Source organism: Spinacia oleracea, chromosome 4 (assembly GCF_020520425.1).
Source record: "Spinacia oleracea cultivar Varoflay chromosome 4, BTI_SOV_V1, whole genome shotgun sequence".
NCBI lineage: Eukaryota > Viridiplantae > Streptophyta > Magnoliopsida > Caryophyllales > Amaranthaceae > Spinacia > Spinacia oleracea.
In genome coordinates, this window is record NC_079490.1 from 4,529,044 (window position 1) to 4,548,247 (window position 19,204).

The window sequence follows — 19,204 nt, forward strand, 5'->3', positions numbered from 1 at the left end:
GTTGTGGAAGGAATTGGGCTCAATTCCCAAAAACCCCAATGTGGCGAAAAAGACTGACTGATACAATCATACAAGTGATACCACTTAGGGATGTCAATGGGGCGGGGCGGATGTATGTCCCTCCATCCCCATCCCCACCTAAAATTTTCATCCCCATCCCCGCCCCATCACCCATGGCGGGTACAAAATTCATCCCCATCCCCGCCCCAACGAGTACAAACTAAAATCCATCCCCGCCCCACCACCCGCTTGGGAATCCATCCCCGTCTCATCCCCGCCCCATATCCGCGTCAATACCCACCTTGTTTTTCTTATTTCGTCAACATTATGGAAAAAAATAACTTCCATAACAAAAAAATTCAAACATATAAAATTAGAACTATTGCCTTAATTCATAATATCAAATACTACAAACCAATCCAAACGCATAAAAAAAATTCTTCAACTTTTTATGTTCTTTAAAATTTTCAATGCATGTAGGGAATGATATTCGGATAGGGTTGACGAGTATCAAGCGGGGCGGGTGGGGATGGGGCGGATCCAACACAAAATCCACACCCGCCCCATCACCCATGGCGGGTATGATTTTTATACCCATCCCCGCCCCATCACCCGCCAAACCCCCCTCCATCCCCGTCTACTTGGGACGGATGCGGGGCGGGTCTCCTATAAAACCCGCCCCACTGACATCCCTACCACTTTGAAATAACCAAATTGAGAGAATTGGACTCAAGTCCCATAACCCCTAATGTGGCGAAAAAGACTGACTGATTTATGTTATACGACTTGAAATAACCAAATTGAGAGAATTGGACTCTAGTCCCATAACCCCTAATCTGGCGAAAAAGACCGACTGATATATGTTATACGACTTGAAATAACCAAATTGAGAGAATTGGACTCAAGTCCCATGACCCCTAATCTGGCAAAAAGACTGACTGATATAAATATAAGTGATACCAATTGAAATAACCAAATTGAGAACTAAACAAGTACAAGAAATGAAATGCCCATAGCTGGAAGAAGCACACAAACAGCACAATCAACTAAATGAGCAGAATAGACGGAACACATTTTTACTCCCCAAACATAATTCATGTCATTTTTCCATTCAGACAATTTATCAAACACTTGGCGTGCATTACCAAAAACAAACAACACACCAAAATTTCTCCTTCAACAACAACACACCAAAATTTCTCCTTCAACAACAACAACCCAACAAAATCTAAACGAACTTCCCAGCTTCCCCCAGAATTCACAGTAATTAAAATCCAATTAAACACAAAGCTAACCCAAATTTCAAAATTGCGAAAAAAGCAAAGAGGAGAGGAGGGTATACTATTGCTCCTATGATTAATCATCTCTAATGATGTTGTCAACAGAGGGTGATGAACTATCATCTACCATAACATGATCAACGGAAGAGATTCCTTTCTGCTGCTGCTGTTGGTGTTGTTGTTGTTGTTGTTGCGGCGGCTGGTTCAAGAGAGTTTCCATGTCCCGCATCCTGGTTCTGGAAACGCAAGTCAGAAGAACTGCAAATGGAGGAGAGAGAAAATCAAAATCAGTGGGGGAAAAACCAGTGTGAAGAAGAAATGGGGTGGAGAAGAGGAGAGAGAAAGTACCGGCAGCAGTTCCGATGGTCCATACCCAGAGGATCTTAATTCCGGTAGGCTTTTCTTTCCACATTTCTGTTTGTTTTTGTTGAGAGTTCTCGTAAATTCTAGTAATGGTGGATTGTATTGTGCGACTAGAGCTGGGAATGGGCCGCGCGGGCTGCCCGTGCTCGGCCCGAAGTTGGCCCGATATGGCAGGGGCCTTGTAAGCCCGGCACAATACGAGAGGCATGATGTTGAGCCATGGACCGTGTTATGGACATCATTTTAGAAATTTGGCAGGAGCATGATGCACCAACCATCACGCCGGACGATTATTTTTAAACAATGACTAAAAAAAACTTTAAATTAATAAGAAAACCCGCTAGCATGGCATTTTCTAGCCTAGCACGACACGTAAGACATGTCGTGCAAGGGCCTCGTTTATGGAAGAGAGGCACGAGCGCATCACGACACGACACAATTTTCCTTTGGAATGTTAGGGCACGAGGCAAGAGGGGTTCGACATGTGGGTCTACACATCCTGGCATTTGCCCACCTCTATTTGTGAATGTGTGAAATGGAGTATTGATCTAGGTAACGGGAGTGGCGGGGCTAATTTTCTAGGTACAACCGGTAAGGTTCAAATCGAATAAGACTATTTTTATTCCCTATTTTCTTGCCTGGAACCGTTTACCATACAATTGGTTATATGGAAAATGCTCATTAGGTAAGGGACAAATGTGTTGTTGATCTCTTAGGTTAATATTCAGAACAAAATAGAGATTTTACAACTAAATTTAGTAGCTTTATATTTATTTTTGAATAAAATAGCTTCGGTTTACCTTATGAAATATAACATATTGTACGATGAATATTATAGGGAACATAGGTAAGCAACTATCTCCCTTGTGGAAAATAAATTTTCTTATATTTGACTTTCTTTGTTGTTGCCGACCAAATAATAACACAATTTTCCACTTTCTTAGGATTTCAACCTATCAACTTATCAATCATTTATACACTTTTGGTATGTGGAAAGTTAAGATAAATTAAGAAGAAAGAAAGGTTACAATTAACAAAATACAATTTACAAGTTCAAATAAATGAAGATCACATTAATAGAGTTCATCATTTGGTTAAGAAACTAGGCATTTGTATTTTGTTGCTTTCATGAAAATCTAACTTGGGCTCAACCGCAAAAGCCCAAAGGTGACAATTGACATTGTAGCGCAATTTTTTGGCTGCCCTCGGGTACAGCCAAGCTGGTTGTACCCCTAATCAAACGACGTCGTGTGATGCGGGTACAGCCAGCGCTGGCTGTACCCCCCCGAAAACGACGTCGTTCAGCGTATTTTTATCCCCTTTCTGAGTTTCCTAAGTTTTCTAACTCTTATTTTTTGTTTCTTCTTCTTCAAGTTGCGATATATCTTGTTCTTAGGGTTTATTTCGATTTTTTCTCTCCTATTTTCTCTCTCCTCTGTTTCCATGGAGCTCGCAGTTATGGAAAATTCTGAAGCTCTTTTCGAATCTAATTCTGGAATTTTAAGTACATTTTATATAAAATTAATAAAAAATTATTTAAAAAGCTAAAAATGGACATTATATTATACTGTGAAATTTGAACCCATGACTAAAAACTTGAACATTAGGGTAAAAACTTTGAACATAAAGGTAATAAACTTTGAACAAAATGGAGAAAAGTTTTAAACATAATAGGTAAATTTGAACATTTGACTAAAAACTTTGAACATAAAGGTTAAAAACTTTGAACAAAATGGAGAAAAGCTTTGAACATATAACCAAATAGTTTGACTGAGATATAAACAGAAAGAAAGGCTTTGAACATATGACTAAAAACTTTGAACATAAAGGTTAAAAAATTTGAACGAACAATGGAGAAAAGCTTTGAACATATAGGAGAAGCTTTAAACATAATAAGTAAATTTTTTGATCATAATTCATAAAAACTTTGAACACAAGTAGAAAATTTTTTGAACATAATTCATAAACGCAGATGAGATAAACTTTCAATTTATGAATGAATATTAAGCCATACACAATTGAACAAATAACTTTAAGAAAAAGAACATTTATATTACATGCATAATGTAGTAAAAAAAATGGACATTATATTATACCTCAATGGTTTTTGAACTTCTGTCTCAGAAGTTGTACATGCCTTCCCATCTCCTTCACTGTATTTTTTATTAATATGATGTTAATGCACACATTATATTATATAATATTAAAAATCATTCAAATTTAATAAAAAATTGATATTATCTTATACCTTAATACTTTCTGAACCTCTGGCTGGGATTTAGTTGGTCTTCGCTTAAATTTGAGTATTAACCTTTGTGGTTGTTCTCTAGATTTTATAAATGTATAACTAATGAGTGTCCAGAGCAAAATTCAGTTTGAAGAAATGAATATTTTATGAAACAAAATGAACATTTAACATAAAAACAGTTATCATGAGTTTTAATAATAAAAAGGACTGAAGAAATGAACAAAAGTTCAAACATTGAAATTATGAATATAGTAGTTGAAATAATTGAAGATTTCTAAACCAAACTTAGTATATCAGAGTAAACGAACATTTTATTAAAAAGAATTGAATATTTTAGCAAAATAAATTGAACATTTTTCGCAGATGAGTGTAGATTTAAAATTTTAGTGTAGAAAAATTGAATATTAGTACAAAGAACATTTCCATTATGAATATAATACTAGAAATAATTCATAGTATATTCCAAAACAAAACTCTGTAACAAAATATATTCCAGAAAAAAAATTGAACATTTTATAAAAAGAAAATGAACTATCAAAATATATTGAATATTTTATAAAAAGAAAATGAATATTTTATCAAAATATATTGAACATTTTGGAGACAGACAGTTACCATGATTTCTGGATTTAGTTTTTGGACATATGAATGAACAAATGTTCAAATCATTTTAATTATATATATAACATTCGAAATAATTCAGTATTCCTAAAGAAAATCTCAGTAGACCAAAAAGGATATCCAGTTTGGAATATATGATCATTTTCCAAAAAGATATTGAATATTCTGCTATAATCAATTGAACATTTTGCATAAGATAGTTATCATGAGTTCTCAAGACTTAATTTATTTTACAGAGGAATGAACAAAACTCAGTGGACCAAAATGAATATCTAGCTTAAACAATATGAACATTTTACACATAAATTGAACATCTAACATAAGATTAGAAAAACTCAACAAAAGTTCATCACATTTACATTATTATAATAATATTTAAATTAATTGACATTCCCAATCCAAATTTTAATCATCAATAAGATTATTGTTAAATCTCTATGAATATGAACAATGTATCATTAATTTGTATTTGTATTGTATCAAATGTCAAAAACGGCACATTCGCAAATTAAATAGAAATAGATATTCAAAAACATAAAAATTACTTACTGGAATGTGTCTATTTGCTTTTCAGCTTCAATTTCCTTCTCAATTTCGTATTTTCCAGTTCTGTGATCAAAAAACCAATAGTTAGGGTTTGGTTAAATCATCACGCAACGAAAATGAACATTAAATTAAAAACGATTGAACATTAACATAAAATTGATTGAACATATGTAAATTAAAATGAATTTATCTACGAAAACTTAAAATAACTTACTCCTTCATGTCTGGTTGCTTTGCATTCCCGATTTTTTGCTCTTCACTAGATCTTCCAGTCCTATAGCCAAAAAATCAGAAGTTAGGGTTTGCTAACATCATAAACCAAAAAATTGACCATTATAACGAAATTATTTGAACATTATAAAGAAAAATACTGAAAATAACTGAATTAAACAAATATTTAAGTAATAAAACAGTTGCATGTTCGAAATCTGAAATTAAATTACATACGTTTCCTTTTTTTCTTTCGGCATCTTCGTTTTTCTGAAATAGAACGAAAATAAGCAAAATTAGATTTCATTTTAGTTCGAAAATAAAATCGAAACATCAGAATCAATTGTAATTACTTACTTTTTGCTTTTCGGTGGATTTTGAAGCTTGTTCATGTCAATTTCGTCACGAACATCCATTTTTCTCTTTTTTTTCAGTAAAAAGAAGTCACAGATTTCTTCTCTTGATATTTTGTGGAAATTCAGCTTTAATAATGAAGATTAGTAGCGGTTTGAAGAGAGAGAAAGTTGATTGAGGTGGTTGCAGGAAGTTTAATGGCGGTTTTAAGAGAGAGAAAATAACGAAGTAGAAGAGTGGGCAGAGGAGAGAGAAAATTTTTTGCGTCCTGAGAATTTGAAAGGTTTTCGAAATGATTTTCCTCTTTTTTTTTTTTTTTGTATTTATAGGCGATTCTTGCGCGAAATTTATTCCCATCACGTGCCACAATATTTGATTACCCGCGCGTGGGTTCCACGCGCCTAACAATGGCAGGGGGTACAGCCAAGTTGGCTGTACCTGGGTATTTTACCCAAACGACGCTGCGCGTCGTTTTGGGCAGGGGGTACAGCCATCTTGGCTGTACCTGGGTATAGCAATTAGGGATATACATTGTCAATGTAGAGTGATAGGTTGATTACACTTTAGCCTTTCAATACAAATTGGGCCCAACCGCAATTTGATGTTGGTCTAGCTATGCCCAAGTTGCGAGGCCTAAACAGATACGGAGTAATTTCATACTCCGTAATTCTTTTGCACGATAGGTTACAGATTTGAATCTCCCATTCTCATTTAGAATTTATATTGTCTTTCTGGCTTATTTGCACAAAGGTAAAAAAAATAATACTCGTACCCTTCTATTTTGTTTTCATCAAAACCACATGTGACATTTCCTAATTGTTTAATGGACAATTTTAGTCAAAAGAAGAGTTAATTATATCCATAATGGACTACAAATTACAATGTGCTCCGCACTCCGTAATATCCATTCATATTTGGATTTGTTTGGCTGAATATGAGAAGTATTATTGGATAATTTTTTTCCCCGTGTAGTTTAGGCTCTGTTCTGTTCACCTTATTTTAACTTATTTCAGGAAAAATAAGTCCATTTAAGTTCAAATAATTTCGGATAAGATAAGTTTATGAAAAATAAGGGTTGATCAAATACAATTTATAACTAAATTAAATTTTGATAAGATCTAATAAGTTCAGTTAAATTCAAATAAGTTCAGAAAAAATAAGTGAAAATCAGGTTAACAAAACGCACCTTAATTTCCTAGGAATTTCTGAATGTTATTCGATTAAGCATAAAAAGTTTTACTTACATAGATGATCTACATATAAATCAATTCATTTATAAAAAGTACGGAATATACCGTTATAAAATATGCAACTTCGTATAATTTTGTCAACCAAACAACTCCATCGTCTTTTATTTTAAAGTGTTCCATACATTATGGAGGTTGATGGTGAAAGACAAACAATAAGCAGGCCCTCGAGTAACACGAGCTACACGGGCCAATGACCCATGTGTAATGTGTTTCATGCAACCAATAAACCTACTCGCATTAAATTATTACCAGATCCCATCGGGCCATAAGTTGACCCAAAATTATTTGTAAGTTTCCAAGTTTCCAAATTCCAATTTTAGTAAAACAATATCCCAATTAACTTACCGTATAATTAATTATTAATGATATTGTTTTTCCCTGTCAAAAAAATATTAAAGGTTCCCACCAAACAAAATATAAAACATTAAAATTAATTAATAAATTTGACAGAACGACCAGTTTAGTGTTTTATCGGATCGGGTCGGGTCTGATTTGGGTCGACAAGGATGATAACCCCTTGACCATAACTCGACTTTTTTTGGTCACTAGACAGTCTGGCTTGAGACTTTTGAGTGTTTGGCGAATTGTGATTTCTATATTTCATGTTTGGCAATTATAATCATCATTTTTTATATAATTTTTTTTTTTTAAAAACATTTCGTATCATAATATTACGGTGTAATATACTACGTTCTACGTAAATCAGATTCATAAAAATGATGTTTGTAGTAATAACCAAAGAGAAATTTTTGGTTTTATACAAAAAAGAGAATACATGGATTTTTTTTGTTGGGGGATATTTGAAAAAACTATTAAATAAATTTGCATCACTTGACCGAACAGGTTAGGCGATTTATCCGCTTATTATCAGACTTTTTTTAGGTTCAGTTACTGTAAAATTCCGAGTCACAATTTGTAGTCAAATAAAGTTCAATTTTATTGGGTCGGTTTTCGAGCCGAGTCAAAGTATACAAGACCAAATAATTTATGCAATAGTAGACTGAATGGAGTAATGTTCATTTATTTCCTTAAATTTTCTATGTTTATTCATATGTATCATAACCTAACAGTGGTATCACGAGCCTCTTATTATTTTCATAATCTAAATTGCATAAACATGGTTAAATATTACTCCGTACAAATTTGCAAGGAATTAAAAGGGGTGATTAATTTTCGTAATTGTTAATTAATTGCAAATTGCGTTTATTTAATTATATGTACGCAGTTTTTCGCCGAAACCCAGAATTCCCAAATTCGAAGCCTAACTATGACTTTTCGGAGGTTTTAGTTTTTCGAACGGTTAGTGAATATTTAAATCTCTATTATTGCTCACACATACATATTTTATTCTTGTTATAATCACTGAAATTTTGCGATCTAAAAATATCACGATGTAAGATCACAAGATCAAGTCTCTCTTAATTCTTTCACAGAAGCATTATATTTTTGTAAATAATTCAATAAAAAATATATTTATGTTTTAAGGAAGCAAAATCACTTGATTGTATTTAGATTATTTCTCATATCTAAAATATTATTTTAGGAATATGTAGAGGATCCGGTTCATCACCTTCATCCTTAGAATTTAGATATTGATTTATTTTTTAAAAATTTTTATAATTATTTTTGGCATATTGATTTTGGTTACATTTTAAGGAGCGAAAACCAGCTTACCTTTTACTTATCGTGTTTATTTCGAGGAAACAATAATTTACTCCTTACCCATTAATGTGTTTTATTTCGAGGAAACAATAAGTGAAACAATTATTTCGAGGAAACAATAAGTGAAACAATAATTCGAGGAAACAATAAGTGAAAATTAGTTGAATAGAACGCACCCATTAATGTGTTTTATTCGTGCATGCATGACCCGATATTATATTCAACTCTATTCTTAACATGTTATTAGAATTTAGATATGATTTTGTTTATTTAGGTATTGATCTTGTTTATATTTTAAGTAGAGAAAACTAGTTTACCTTTTACGCATCGTCTTTTTCTAGAAAATATTAATTTAATTTATCTTATTTTATTTTATTTCCACTCTTACAGAATTGCAGGTACGACCCGACATTATATTCAACTCTAATCTTATTATCATATAAATACGGAAAACATAAACGAGAGAATATAGATTTTAACCGACTAAACTAGTTACCCAAAACGCAACGTAACATAACACCCCAACACGGCAACACCCACAAAGAAAAAGAAATAATTCACCCAAAAAAAAAAAAAAAAAAAAATGAAAAGGAAATAAACTATCATCATCATCGTCGTCCCAAAAAGTATAGTAAATTTTAGTTATGGCATCGCATCTCAAATCGATCGCCACCACTGCCTATAAATTCACTCCACCTTCCTCTTTCTCTCTCCTCAATAAACCTTCTTTGATTCCCTTCTCTCGTCCCAAATCTCTGTCTTTTTCCTCTTCTTCTTCTTTCTCTCTCCTCTCTCTTTCTTCCTCTTTTGCTCGATCTTTCGCCACCTCAACCATGGGTGACGTAGATTCCACCATGGATGCTGTTCAAAGACGACTCATGTTTGAAGACGAGTGAGTTTTTTTTTACTCTATTGTCCTTATTTTGTTCTATTTTGTTTGAATTGATGCATGCTGAATGAATAATTTTCTGGGTTTTGCCTGTTTTTTTTTCTCTTCATTTGATTGATTACTCTATTTTCCTTAAGTTTGTCCATTTTGATTGGATTTATGCATGCTGAATGGATATTCTTCTGGGTTTTTGTGGGTTCTGCTTGTTTTTTTCTCATCTGGTTGATTCAATTGATTGTATTTTGGTATGATTCTTTTGGGTTTTTGTCTTTTTGATGATTATTTTGGATTGATGGGTTTAAATTTATGATGAATGTTGATCTGGGTCATGATATCTTGCTCTAATTATGCTGATTTAGCTAATCATTTGTTAATGATAGTTTAGTTTTGCCATGTTTCAATCTTTTCTGGGTTATCAAACTTTTTAATCTTTGTTTGAGGGAAGACTAATGTTATTGGATTATTGGATTATTGGCAATTTGTCTTGGGATTGTTCTTACAAAGTTTACTGAATAAGCTGTCCCTTTTGTGAATAATTTAGTCACGTGTTTCTCATGAATGAGATCCATTGCCTAGTTGTGGATCATATTGTGATTTTGTTCTTATGTTGCTAGTAATTGAATGGGTCCCAGTATGCTCTTAATGATAATGTGATGATCTTAAACCTGCTTACAAGTGCAAAATGAATCCGTTTTCCGCTCATTGTCAAGGTTGTGTTGCACATTGTCGAATCGTGTTGTTTATGTTGTGACGGATCGATAATGGTGCATCATACAATTCTTTATCAGGACCCCTCTTTGACAATGTTGAGAAGAATTTGTTAACTTTATATGTGTATGAACTTCTAAGCTATTGGCGCGTTTTTGTTTAATTATTGTCATCAAATTGTGGTGAATGAACTACCTACATGTAACAAATGCTCTGTGAGACTTCCGGTATATTTAGCTGTTGTATAAATTTTGGTTTGGGGTTGTTTTGAATTGTCTCACTTCTGCATTTTTGAGTTTTTAAAGACTGAAATACAGTAAAATCGTCTGCTGCCTCTCATTTGATACCCAGCTTATCTATTTTGCAGATGTATCCTGGTGGATGAGAGTGACAATGTTATTGGTCATGATTCCAAGTACAATTGTGAGTTCTTCCACAACCTCTTATAGTTTCATTGATACTGTTGATTGCTAAGAATTCAACAATCCTTGTTATCTTCTAGTTAAAAAACAAGCAACCTTCAGAATGGTCCCGACTTCTATGTACTGATGTAGTCCTTGACTAATTGTCCTCCAAATTAATAACTAACAAGGTCTTTAGTATGTTGGTCGCTTTAGATGTTGCATTTGATATGACGACTTGCTTGGGAATTTCAACCACTATCATAAGCTTTGTCTACCTAGGTGTTCCCTCATGTGCTGCCATCTTCTGGTGCTTGAGTGCTTGACACTCAAGACTACTTGGTGATGTTTGATATATTGAATGGTCATCTTTTATGTTTTCTGTTTGTGGATAGACATTATGTTCGGATAACATTATCCTACTCAACAACTTGATATGCAGATGACTGAAGTTAAAATGATTTCTGCTAGATTTTCTGTTTTGAAATGTGATTTCCTCTTTGAACTACACTCTTAAGGCTTGAAGCTGAGTAGTATACATCATCCATGTTTGTTTGTGTTCAGTCATTACCAAGTGTTGTGAGTCCGATCCTCAAAAACATGGAAGTCTGATCCTGTTCTCTCGCTAAATTTTGGGTATAGTCGAATGTAAAAGTGGTATCTTTGCTATAAACTAAAACATGACCACCGCTTGATATCTGATGCATTTAAACTGACTAGTGAATGGTGTATATATATTCGTATTTAAGGTTCTCCCGCTCTTGATTTCTGTTTTAAACTTTTAACCAATATTACCAATCATATATGATCTGGTTGAAAGCCAGCATCAGCGATTTAGGGGATATAGTTCTTGTAAGATGAGAATAAGGTTTAACTTTCCTTAAATAAAGGAGCCTTTGTGCATAGTGAGCCGTAATTTTGATGATGTTTAGATTCACCATGCCCTTGTTTTCTCGATACTTTTGAGCTTTGTTTCATAAGAACTCAATGAAGAGTATGTTTCATTGTTTCCTGAGAAACGTAAGAAAAGTGCCTTTTACTTCTTTGTTTATTGGTATTTCGAAAATTCTGGATACACGAGTTCAACTTTGATTTCCACCAATCTTTTTTTCATAGTATAGAAAACTTAATCATTGAACTGAAACTCTTATTATTTAGCTTTTAGCCAACTTTTAAAAGTGTGTTGTATTTTACAGCCATTTTTTTAAGAGATCGAAAGAGATAATAAGCAGTTGGATGCAACATTAGTAAATCAATTTATTATAATAGAATTAAAAGGACTTTTCTATGGTCTATAGTTAGTTGACTTTAGTTCTCATAAAAACTCACTTACATGTAATCTAACCTTGGTAAAAAAAAAATCAACTTATAAAGTGATTTAGGTCATTCTGTTTGAATTTACGGAGTAATAGATTTCTGGTTACATGCAATACACTGCCATGGATCTTCATTGCACGCACTTGTAATTTTTCTTATTCTTGAATTTGCTCACATTTTACAGGTCACTTGATGGACACTATTAACGCAGGGAAGGCACTTCACAGAGCTTTCAGTGTATTCCTGTTCAACTCAAAGTATGAATTACTGCTGCAGGTATGTCATCTGATTACCATTTTAAGGTTGACGAATGGCTGTTGGAAGTGGAACTGTGGACGTTTAGAAATAATTGGCTGTGATTTTGAAACCTTGACGTAGAAAGAAACCAAGAAGGCCTGTTTATATGATGCATTATAAACTAGTAACATTCATTCAGATTATTCTAACATGACTCTATTCTGGTAATAGCTAATAGGTAACCTAGTGGCCGTTGTATAAGGAGTATGAAATTGTGCACTTGGAAACTCCTGTTTCTAGAAGTTTTATGAAAGCAATTGTTGAAATTCAAGTCTTTGAGTATCTGATCTTCATTCAGGCTCTTTCGTTCACTTATGCGTCATCACTCTCATCGTCAGGAAGATGTCGCCATAGTTGCCCCCCTATAAAAGTCCCTTATTCTTCTGACCTATCCTGTATAAGCCATCAAAATTCAAAGTCACAGATTTTATGCATGGCTAGCATGCTTTTTGGTGCAATGAGACAAATATACGCAGCGCATTCCATCCTAGACTTAAGAGTTAAGAGGCACTTTGGTGTATAGATACACTGACTTGATTCCAATACCACATTACGTGGGATAGATGTATATCATGAACGGTGTCTGTCCTTAATTTTGAGCAGTTTTCTTGAAAGATATGCTTCATGACTTATTCACATTCTTTGTACAGCAACGTTCTGCCACAAAGGTGACTTTCCCTCTAGTGTGGACCAATACATGCTGTAGTCATCCCCTGTATCGTGAGTCAGAGCTGATTAAAGAAGATGTTCTTGGTACTCAAATTTTATCCTAAGATACACAATTTTATTATACCTAAATATCTGGTTGGGAAATCTGAGATTCTGAATCAACCTTTTATGTTGGTAGGTGTGAGGAATGCTGCTCAGAGGAAGCTTCTAGATGAACTCGGTATTCCAGCTGAAGATGTGCCAGTTGATCAATTTACCCCACTTGGGCGTATGTTGTACAAGGCTCCATCCGATGGAAAATGGGGAGAGCATGAACGTAAGTTCTTCAAATCCCTCCATTTTAATTCCCCTTTATTTTCTTATACCCTCAATACTTAAAAGTGTTAAATTCTTTTTAGTTTCTAGCTTATTATGTATTTCCATGGTGTTCTGTGATGGGGTCATAAAGGGTAGGATTTTCTGCCATTTTGTCCCTTCACTGTCAACTTGTATATGAGATTCTTACTTGGTAGATCATAGACATAGAATATCCCTTGTGCAGTTTTTCTGCATTCGAACCCCATTTTTTTTATGCATAAGCAAGGAGCTAAAATTGATTTTGAAGTGTCAATGAAGTATTGAAGTGAGAAAATAGTTACTAATACCGAATGTTACTGGAGTATGAGAGTTTTTCAAGACTGCGAATTGTGAAACTTAAAAAAATGAATTCAAATATACCAACAAAATAACCCCTGCTTCACTTGGTATCGGTCTAGATATGGGCAGACTATTTTGGCTCAAACAGGTCGAGTTTTTAGGTAGCTGGCAGGACTGACCTGCCCCGAAATCAGCTATTGGATCTGTACATATGCAATCAGTTAATTTTAGGCTCCGTTGGTAGGGTGTAAAATATTTTCCCGGAAAATAATTTTCCTCTCTTTTAAATTTTACATTGTTTGGTTTGCAAAGGAGTGTAAAACCATTTTTTTTCCTAGGAGTAAAGTTTCTCTCCCAATGATGGAAAACCATTTTCCCTTCAAAATGAAGGGAAAACTGTTTTCCTTCCTTTTCCTTATCTCTCTTGAACACTCCTCTCGCTACCTGCTTACTTTCCCTTTCAGTTTCCTTTTGTTTCATCATTTTTCTTACATGGAACCAAACAACGGAAAACTAATTTTGGAATTGTGTTTTCCATGAAAAGTGTTTTACACCCAACCAAACAAAGTCTTTTAATCGCCCCTTACCTTTTCCTTCATTTTGAGGTACATTCTCATATTGACTTTTGACTTTGGACTATGTTACAGTTGATTACCTGCTATTCATAGTAAGAGACGTGACAGTGAAACCGAACCCTGACGAAGTAGCCGATGCCAAGTATTTCAGTAGAGAGGATCTCAAGGAGATTTGCCGGAAAGCTGATGCAGGTGAAGATGGGGTGAAGCTTTCTCCCTGGTTCAGGCTTGTCGTCGACAACTTCTTGTACAAATGGTGGGATCATGTTGAGAAAGGCACTCTGAAAGAAGCAGTTGATATGGAAACTATTCACAGGCTTTTAGAAGAATGATTTTTCACTTTTGCTAAGATTGTATTTGCTGTTGGAAAAGCTTGTTTATGGTTGTCTTAAATTTTGCCTGAATTTTCTGGAATAAAATAATTTGGGAGTGGATTTCGAGTTATTATTAATGGTTTTGAGATTTAAGAGATCTTAATTTACGTTGTTATGGTAGTATATGGTTTGGTTTTAGCAACCTTTGGTATTATTAACTGTAACGCCTTTTTTTATTTGTCGTTGATGTCGGGATGATTTTCCCATACAAGACATTTACGGAGTATTAATAATAGGTTACATTTGACTTTTGAGATCAAACTTTGCCAAATATGGAGCATGATGAATATGTTGATAAATTGATGAACATAATGAAGAAATTGATAAAAATAATAATTACCCCATGAGTTAGATTAGGCATATGATTTAGGAGAAGGCCGGGTTTTTAATAAACAAACTTTGCCCTAATATCCTAAAATACCTCTAAAAATCCCAAATTCCCCATCTTGACTTTAACAAAATTAATCACACCAATTTAGTACTAAGAAATTTAATTTCTTTGAAGGAGTGATTTTCAGGAGGGTTATCCAGTTTATAACAGCGATATATGATTAAAAATGTTAAATACGAGGTTATAAAATCATAGATGACTCATTAGAAATGCTTATTATAACACAACAAAAAAATGATAACGAGCGAAGGACAAATGTTTGATTAATCAAAAGTTCCAAAATGTAGTCACACGAATACATGATAAAGTAAATTTTTCGGATTTTTCATGAAATACCCCCGAATTTTGGCGTAATTCACCAAATGCCCCTCGACTTTCAGAAATTCACCAAATGCCCCTCACAAATGACTTAATACCCAAAATACCCTTACTAATGATGCGCCGTTAGTCCTCCGTTAACCTAATTTTCAAATTCACCAAATACCCCTATTTTAATACTTATTTCACCAAATACCCTTATTCAGAAACTTAATTCACCAAATACCAATAACTTAAAAGTACTCATTTTGATGCTCAACGGCTAGTTTTTGTGTTTGAAAATTAGCCGTTGCTTATTGTTTGCTTATAAATACTCTTTTTCTGACGGTTTATTGTAGTTTTCCTATTATTTTGTTAATTTCATATCATTTTTGTCATGAGTTTTCTTTCAAAATCATCATCCACACCCAATGAGTCCACATATGTAAGAGTCCCAAATAAATTTTGTTATCATGGGAGAAAATTTGACATCCGAATATCTGATACAACACTCAATCTGAAGCTCCGGTACAACACTAAAACATAAAACACTCCTAAAAACACCTCAAAACGTCGCAACTCTTCAAGAAAATAGCTACTTCTTTTGTACCTTATTCTTTATGTGACCAATTAATTATATTTACCATGCAATCGGAAGGTATTCCTTTTTCAATATGGGAAATATCTTTAACATATGCAAACAGATTAAAAATAAAGCTCTTATTAATTTTATTCTAACGCATATGTTCCAGCTACCTCGGCTTCTATTGCTTCCATGCCACATATTTAACGTTAACTCCCTTTTGTCTCCTGTCTCTACTGCCTCCAAACATCTTTCTTCAATCTCCTAACTTTCTCTCAACCTTACAGTCGAGGCATAAAGGTTTTCCCACTTTTCTTTTGAGCTAGGTCCTATTGACATGGTCAGATTTATGGACAAATGTCTATTTTTGGATTTGAGGGAACAAGAAAAAAAAAATGAAACTAAGGTATGTTCCAAAGCTCATGAACCAGTGAAAAAACATGAATCTTGGCACAAAGATTTGCCTCCAAACTCAAGATTTTCACATCATGAATCCAAGTTGAAATCGAGGTTGTGATAAAAATGTATGTGTTATTGAACTTGATTTCTTAGTTTCTTTACCATTCGGACAATAAGAAAATTAAGGTGTTAGCTTTAGATTGAATTACTTCAGCTTCACTTACATAAGATCCCTTTGAAAATGGGGTTTTTTGGCCTTTTGCTCAGCTAAAGTGCATTGTCTTTACTGGATGAGGCCTGAACTTATTGGATCATAATTGAAACTTACTGAGTGTTGTATCGGAGCCTCAGATGGAAATTTCCTCCCATAATATTAGAAATTGTTTGGGACTCTTACATATGTGGATTCATGGGTGTGGATGATGATTTTGAAAGAAAACTCATGACAAAAATGATATGAAATTAACAAAACAATAGAAAAACTACAATAAATAGTCAGAAAAGGGGTTTTTATAAGCAAACAATAAGCAACGGCTAATTTTCAAACATAAAAACTAGCCGCTGAGCATCAAAATGGGTAATTTTAAGTTATGTGTATTTGGTGAATTAAGTTTCAGAATAGGGGTATTATATGAAATAAGTTATAAAATAGGGGTATTTGGTGAATTTAAAAATTAGGCTAACGGAGGACTAACGGCGCGTCATTAGTAAGGGTATTTTGGGTATTAAGTCATTTGTGAGGGGCATTTGGTGAATTTCTGAAAGTCGAGGGGCATTTGGTGAATTACGCCATAATTCGGGGGTATTTCATGAAAAATCCGTAAATTTTTTGAAGTAAACATGATAAAGGTTCTTCTCAATTCAAGTTAAAAAGTGTAATACCCCGAATTTTTAAAACTCGATTAGTTATGCTTAATTATTTTTATTTAGCTAAAACCGTTTTAAATCCTAATTTTTAACTTTATTTTAATTAACGAAATTTTATTTCACTTGAATTCTAATATCGATTACACGATATATTTTTCGGATTTTATAATTTAATTTCATATTTACGAACTTAACGACCTTTTTAAATTTTAATTATTTTCGGATTTCTAAATTTATTTATTCGGAAACTAAATTAATTATTTAACGTTCTTATTTTTATTCGGAAACTAAATTTATTTTTCGTTAACGATATATTTTTTTTTATATAAAGAATTAATTTAGCTAAACATTTCTATTTTTAGTAGTTTCCTAAAATAGCAATTAAAATTCAGAAATTTGCCTAACTAGTGAAAATTACTAAAATGCCCTTGAAAGAGCAAAAAGTTCCATTTTTCTTCTTCTTGCATCTCTCCACGTATTTCTTCACTCCCTTTCCTAAAAATGAGTCTAAATTCATGCCTTGGGGAGCAAGGACTTCTCCTTCTCCTACACTCTACCTATTTACAAAATCAAATTTCTCAACCCAATTTCAATAAACCAACAAACCACAAAATCCAATATCAGTTTCCTTGTTCTTCTGTGACTCAAATCACCACCGCCAACATCCACCGTCCGACCACCCCCTCAACCATCGACCACCACTGTCTACCACCTCTGACTACCACCCCAACCACCGTCTGCCCCCAGCACCACCGCACCACCGTCATCCCTCATCCTCCCCCACCTTCGTGTCTCCCCTGCCCCTCCTCTGCCTTTCCCCCTTTCCCTCTCCTTTTGCTGCACCACGTCACACCAACCTCAACCACCATCATCAATCGATCTTCGCCCCAATCCCCGGCGAGCCGCCGGCAAGAACCGGCCCGAAACACCCCTCCCTCAACTCCCCTGTTTTCCCCTGTTTCGCGCAACCACCCTCCCCCTCCCTTGTTGTTTCTCCGCCGCGAAACCACACTACCACCACCGTCCACCATCACCACCTTGTACACCGAACTCCGCCGCCCACAATTCCCGGCGAGCTGTTATTGCGCCACCCAGAACTGACCGCAAACACCCCACCCTCGATCTCCCCTGCTTCCCCTGTTCGCACTCCCCTTTTTCCTTTCCACGTACCCAGCCGCCGTGAACCAACGACCACCATCACCGACGCCTCCGGCGCGGGTTCTCGGCGCTGCGACGCCCAGCCAGTTGCTTCCCTTCCTCCCTCCTCTCCTTTCCTCTCTTCTCCTCCTTTTCGAGCTTTCCCCTGCTCGTGCCTCCTTTCCCAGAAACCAAAAACAAATTTTGGTTTTAAATTTTCCAAAACCCATATTGAGTTGGGCTATCTTAATTTGGGCCTTGGTAAGTTAAAATGAAATTATAATTTCAGATTTCCAAATTATGAATTTGCATGTCTTAGATTGTTATAATATAAATTTTTGCTAATAAATTGTTATTAATTTTCAGGTTTAATTATCGATTTTAATAAAATAAATTACTGACTTTAATTATCAAAAACCGAATTTATATAATATTTTGATGTAAATCGACTTATGAAATATATAAAAATATTTCGATTAGAATTTCGTTTAATAATAATGTTTTCATTAAAATTCGAAATTATACTTTTTTTTATTAAAATTCGTTAATTATAATTTCATTACTTATAACATTTATTATTTATAATATATTGATTTTAGATTATTCATCGTTGTAGTACTAATTCTGTAATTTAATATTCTAAAAGAAATCGAACTTGGAGCTCAGGAAGAACGATCCATCAGACGGGAAGTATAAGCTACGGTTGAGGTAACGGCTATTGCTAGTACCCGCAATCCCCTTATAAATGTATTATGAAAATATGACGTTATGATTGAATTTATGAATTAAATGTTTTGATGTGTTTTATGGATTGTGGGATGAAATATGATTTGATTGAATTGTTTCCTATAATATGATTTGATTGAGTTTTCTCATAAAATGATGTTTATGCAATGCTATGAAAGTAATGATATTTTTATTGATCCCAGGATCAAAATGATGATTTATGATATAAAATGAGTTATGTTATTTCAATTGAAATACAAGCCAAGGCTTGGTAAAAATTACATATAACATGATAAATGAAAGTGAAAGACCTGGTTTGTCTGGCGGTATATAAACTACCATCTTCCTATCTATCGGTCATGCATGCACCACAGACACCTGTCCACCCATGGATTACGAGCCCA

General features: G+C 34.2%; 3 protein-coding genes across 3 annotated transcripts; 1 reads left to right on the forward strand and 2 right to left on the reverse strand.

The window, feature by feature from the left end:
• Positions 1-1,047: 1,047 nt before the first annotated feature.
• On the reverse strand, positions 1,048-1,776 carry LOC110791417 (uncharacterized). The gene is made up of 2 exons (XM_021996159.2): positions 1,629-1,776; positions 1,048-1,538 (listed from the first exon to the last, which is right to left on the reverse strand). The coding sequence occupies exons 1-2, from the start codon at positions 1,690-1,692 to the stop codon at positions 1,357-1,359; spliced, it is 246 nt and encodes an 81-aa protein (XP_021851851.1). The 5' UTR covers positions 1,693-1,776; the 3' UTR covers positions 1,048-1,356.
• LOC110791428 (isopentenyl-diphosphate Delta-isomerase I) lies at positions 1,527-14,503 on the forward strand. The gene is made up of 7 exons (XM_021996171.2): positions 1,527-1,672; positions 8,925-9,426; positions 10,499-10,554; positions 12,034-12,125; positions 12,797-12,899; positions 12,994-13,131; positions 14,099-14,503. Exons 2-7 carry the CDS (start codon positions 9,179-9,181, stop codon positions 14,356-14,358), a joined length of 897 nt encoding a protein of 298 aa, XP_021851863.1. The 5' UTR covers positions 1,527-1,672; positions 8,925-9,178; the 3' UTR covers positions 14,359-14,503.
• LOC110791418 (uncharacterized) lies at positions 3,681-5,873 on the reverse strand. The gene is made up of 6 exons (XM_056827697.1): positions 5,626-5,873; positions 5,506-5,538; positions 5,273-5,332; positions 5,062-5,121; positions 3,892-3,969; positions 3,681-3,796 (listed from the first exon to the last, which is right to left on the reverse strand). The coding sequence occupies exons 1-6, from the start codon at positions 5,682-5,684 to the stop codon at positions 3,697-3,699; spliced, it is 390 nt and encodes a 129-aa protein (XP_056683675.1). The 5' UTR covers positions 5,685-5,873; the 3' UTR covers positions 3,681-3,696.
• Positions 14,504-19,204: the final 4,701 nt, after the last annotated feature.

What these genes read in the sequence shown, in the direction of transcription:
- LOC110791417 (XM_021996159.2), bottom strand. Translation starts at nt 1,692, where the DNA reads ATGTGGAAAGAAAAGCCTACCGGAATTAAGATCCTCTGGGTATGGACC. An exon ending in GACCATCGGAACTGCTGCCG is followed by an intron (nt 1,539 to 1,628) that starts GTACTTTCTCTC and finishes CTCCATTTGCAG; the next exon opens with TTCTTCTGACTTGCGTTTCC.
- LOC110791418 (XM_056827697.1), bottom strand. Translation starts at nt 5,684, where the DNA reads ATGGATGTTCGTGACGAAATTGACATGAACAAGCTTCAAAATCCACCG. An exon ending in CCGAAAGAAAAAAAGGAAAC is followed by an intron (nt 5,333 to 5,505) that starts GTATGTAATTTA and finishes TTTTGGCTATAG; the next exon opens with GACTGGAAGATCTAGTGAAG. An exon ending in GAGGTTCAGAAAGTATTAAG is followed by an intron (nt 3,797 to 3,891) that starts GTATAAGATAAT and finishes TAAAAAATACAG; the next exon opens with TGAAGGAGATGGGAAGGCAT.
- LOC110791428 (XM_021996171.2), top strand. Translation starts at nt 9,179, where the DNA reads ATGGCATCGCATCTCAAATCGATCGCCACCACTGCCTATAAATTCACT. An exon ending in CGACTCATGTTTGAAGACGA is followed by an intron (nt 9,427 to 10,498) that starts GTGAGTTTTTTT and finishes TCTATTTTGCAG; the next exon opens with ATGTATCCTGGTGGATGAGA. An exon ending in TCATGATTCCAAGTACAATT is followed by an intron (nt 10,555 to 12,033) that starts GTGAGTTCTTCC and finishes CACATTTTACAG; the next exon opens with GTCACTTGATGGACACTATT.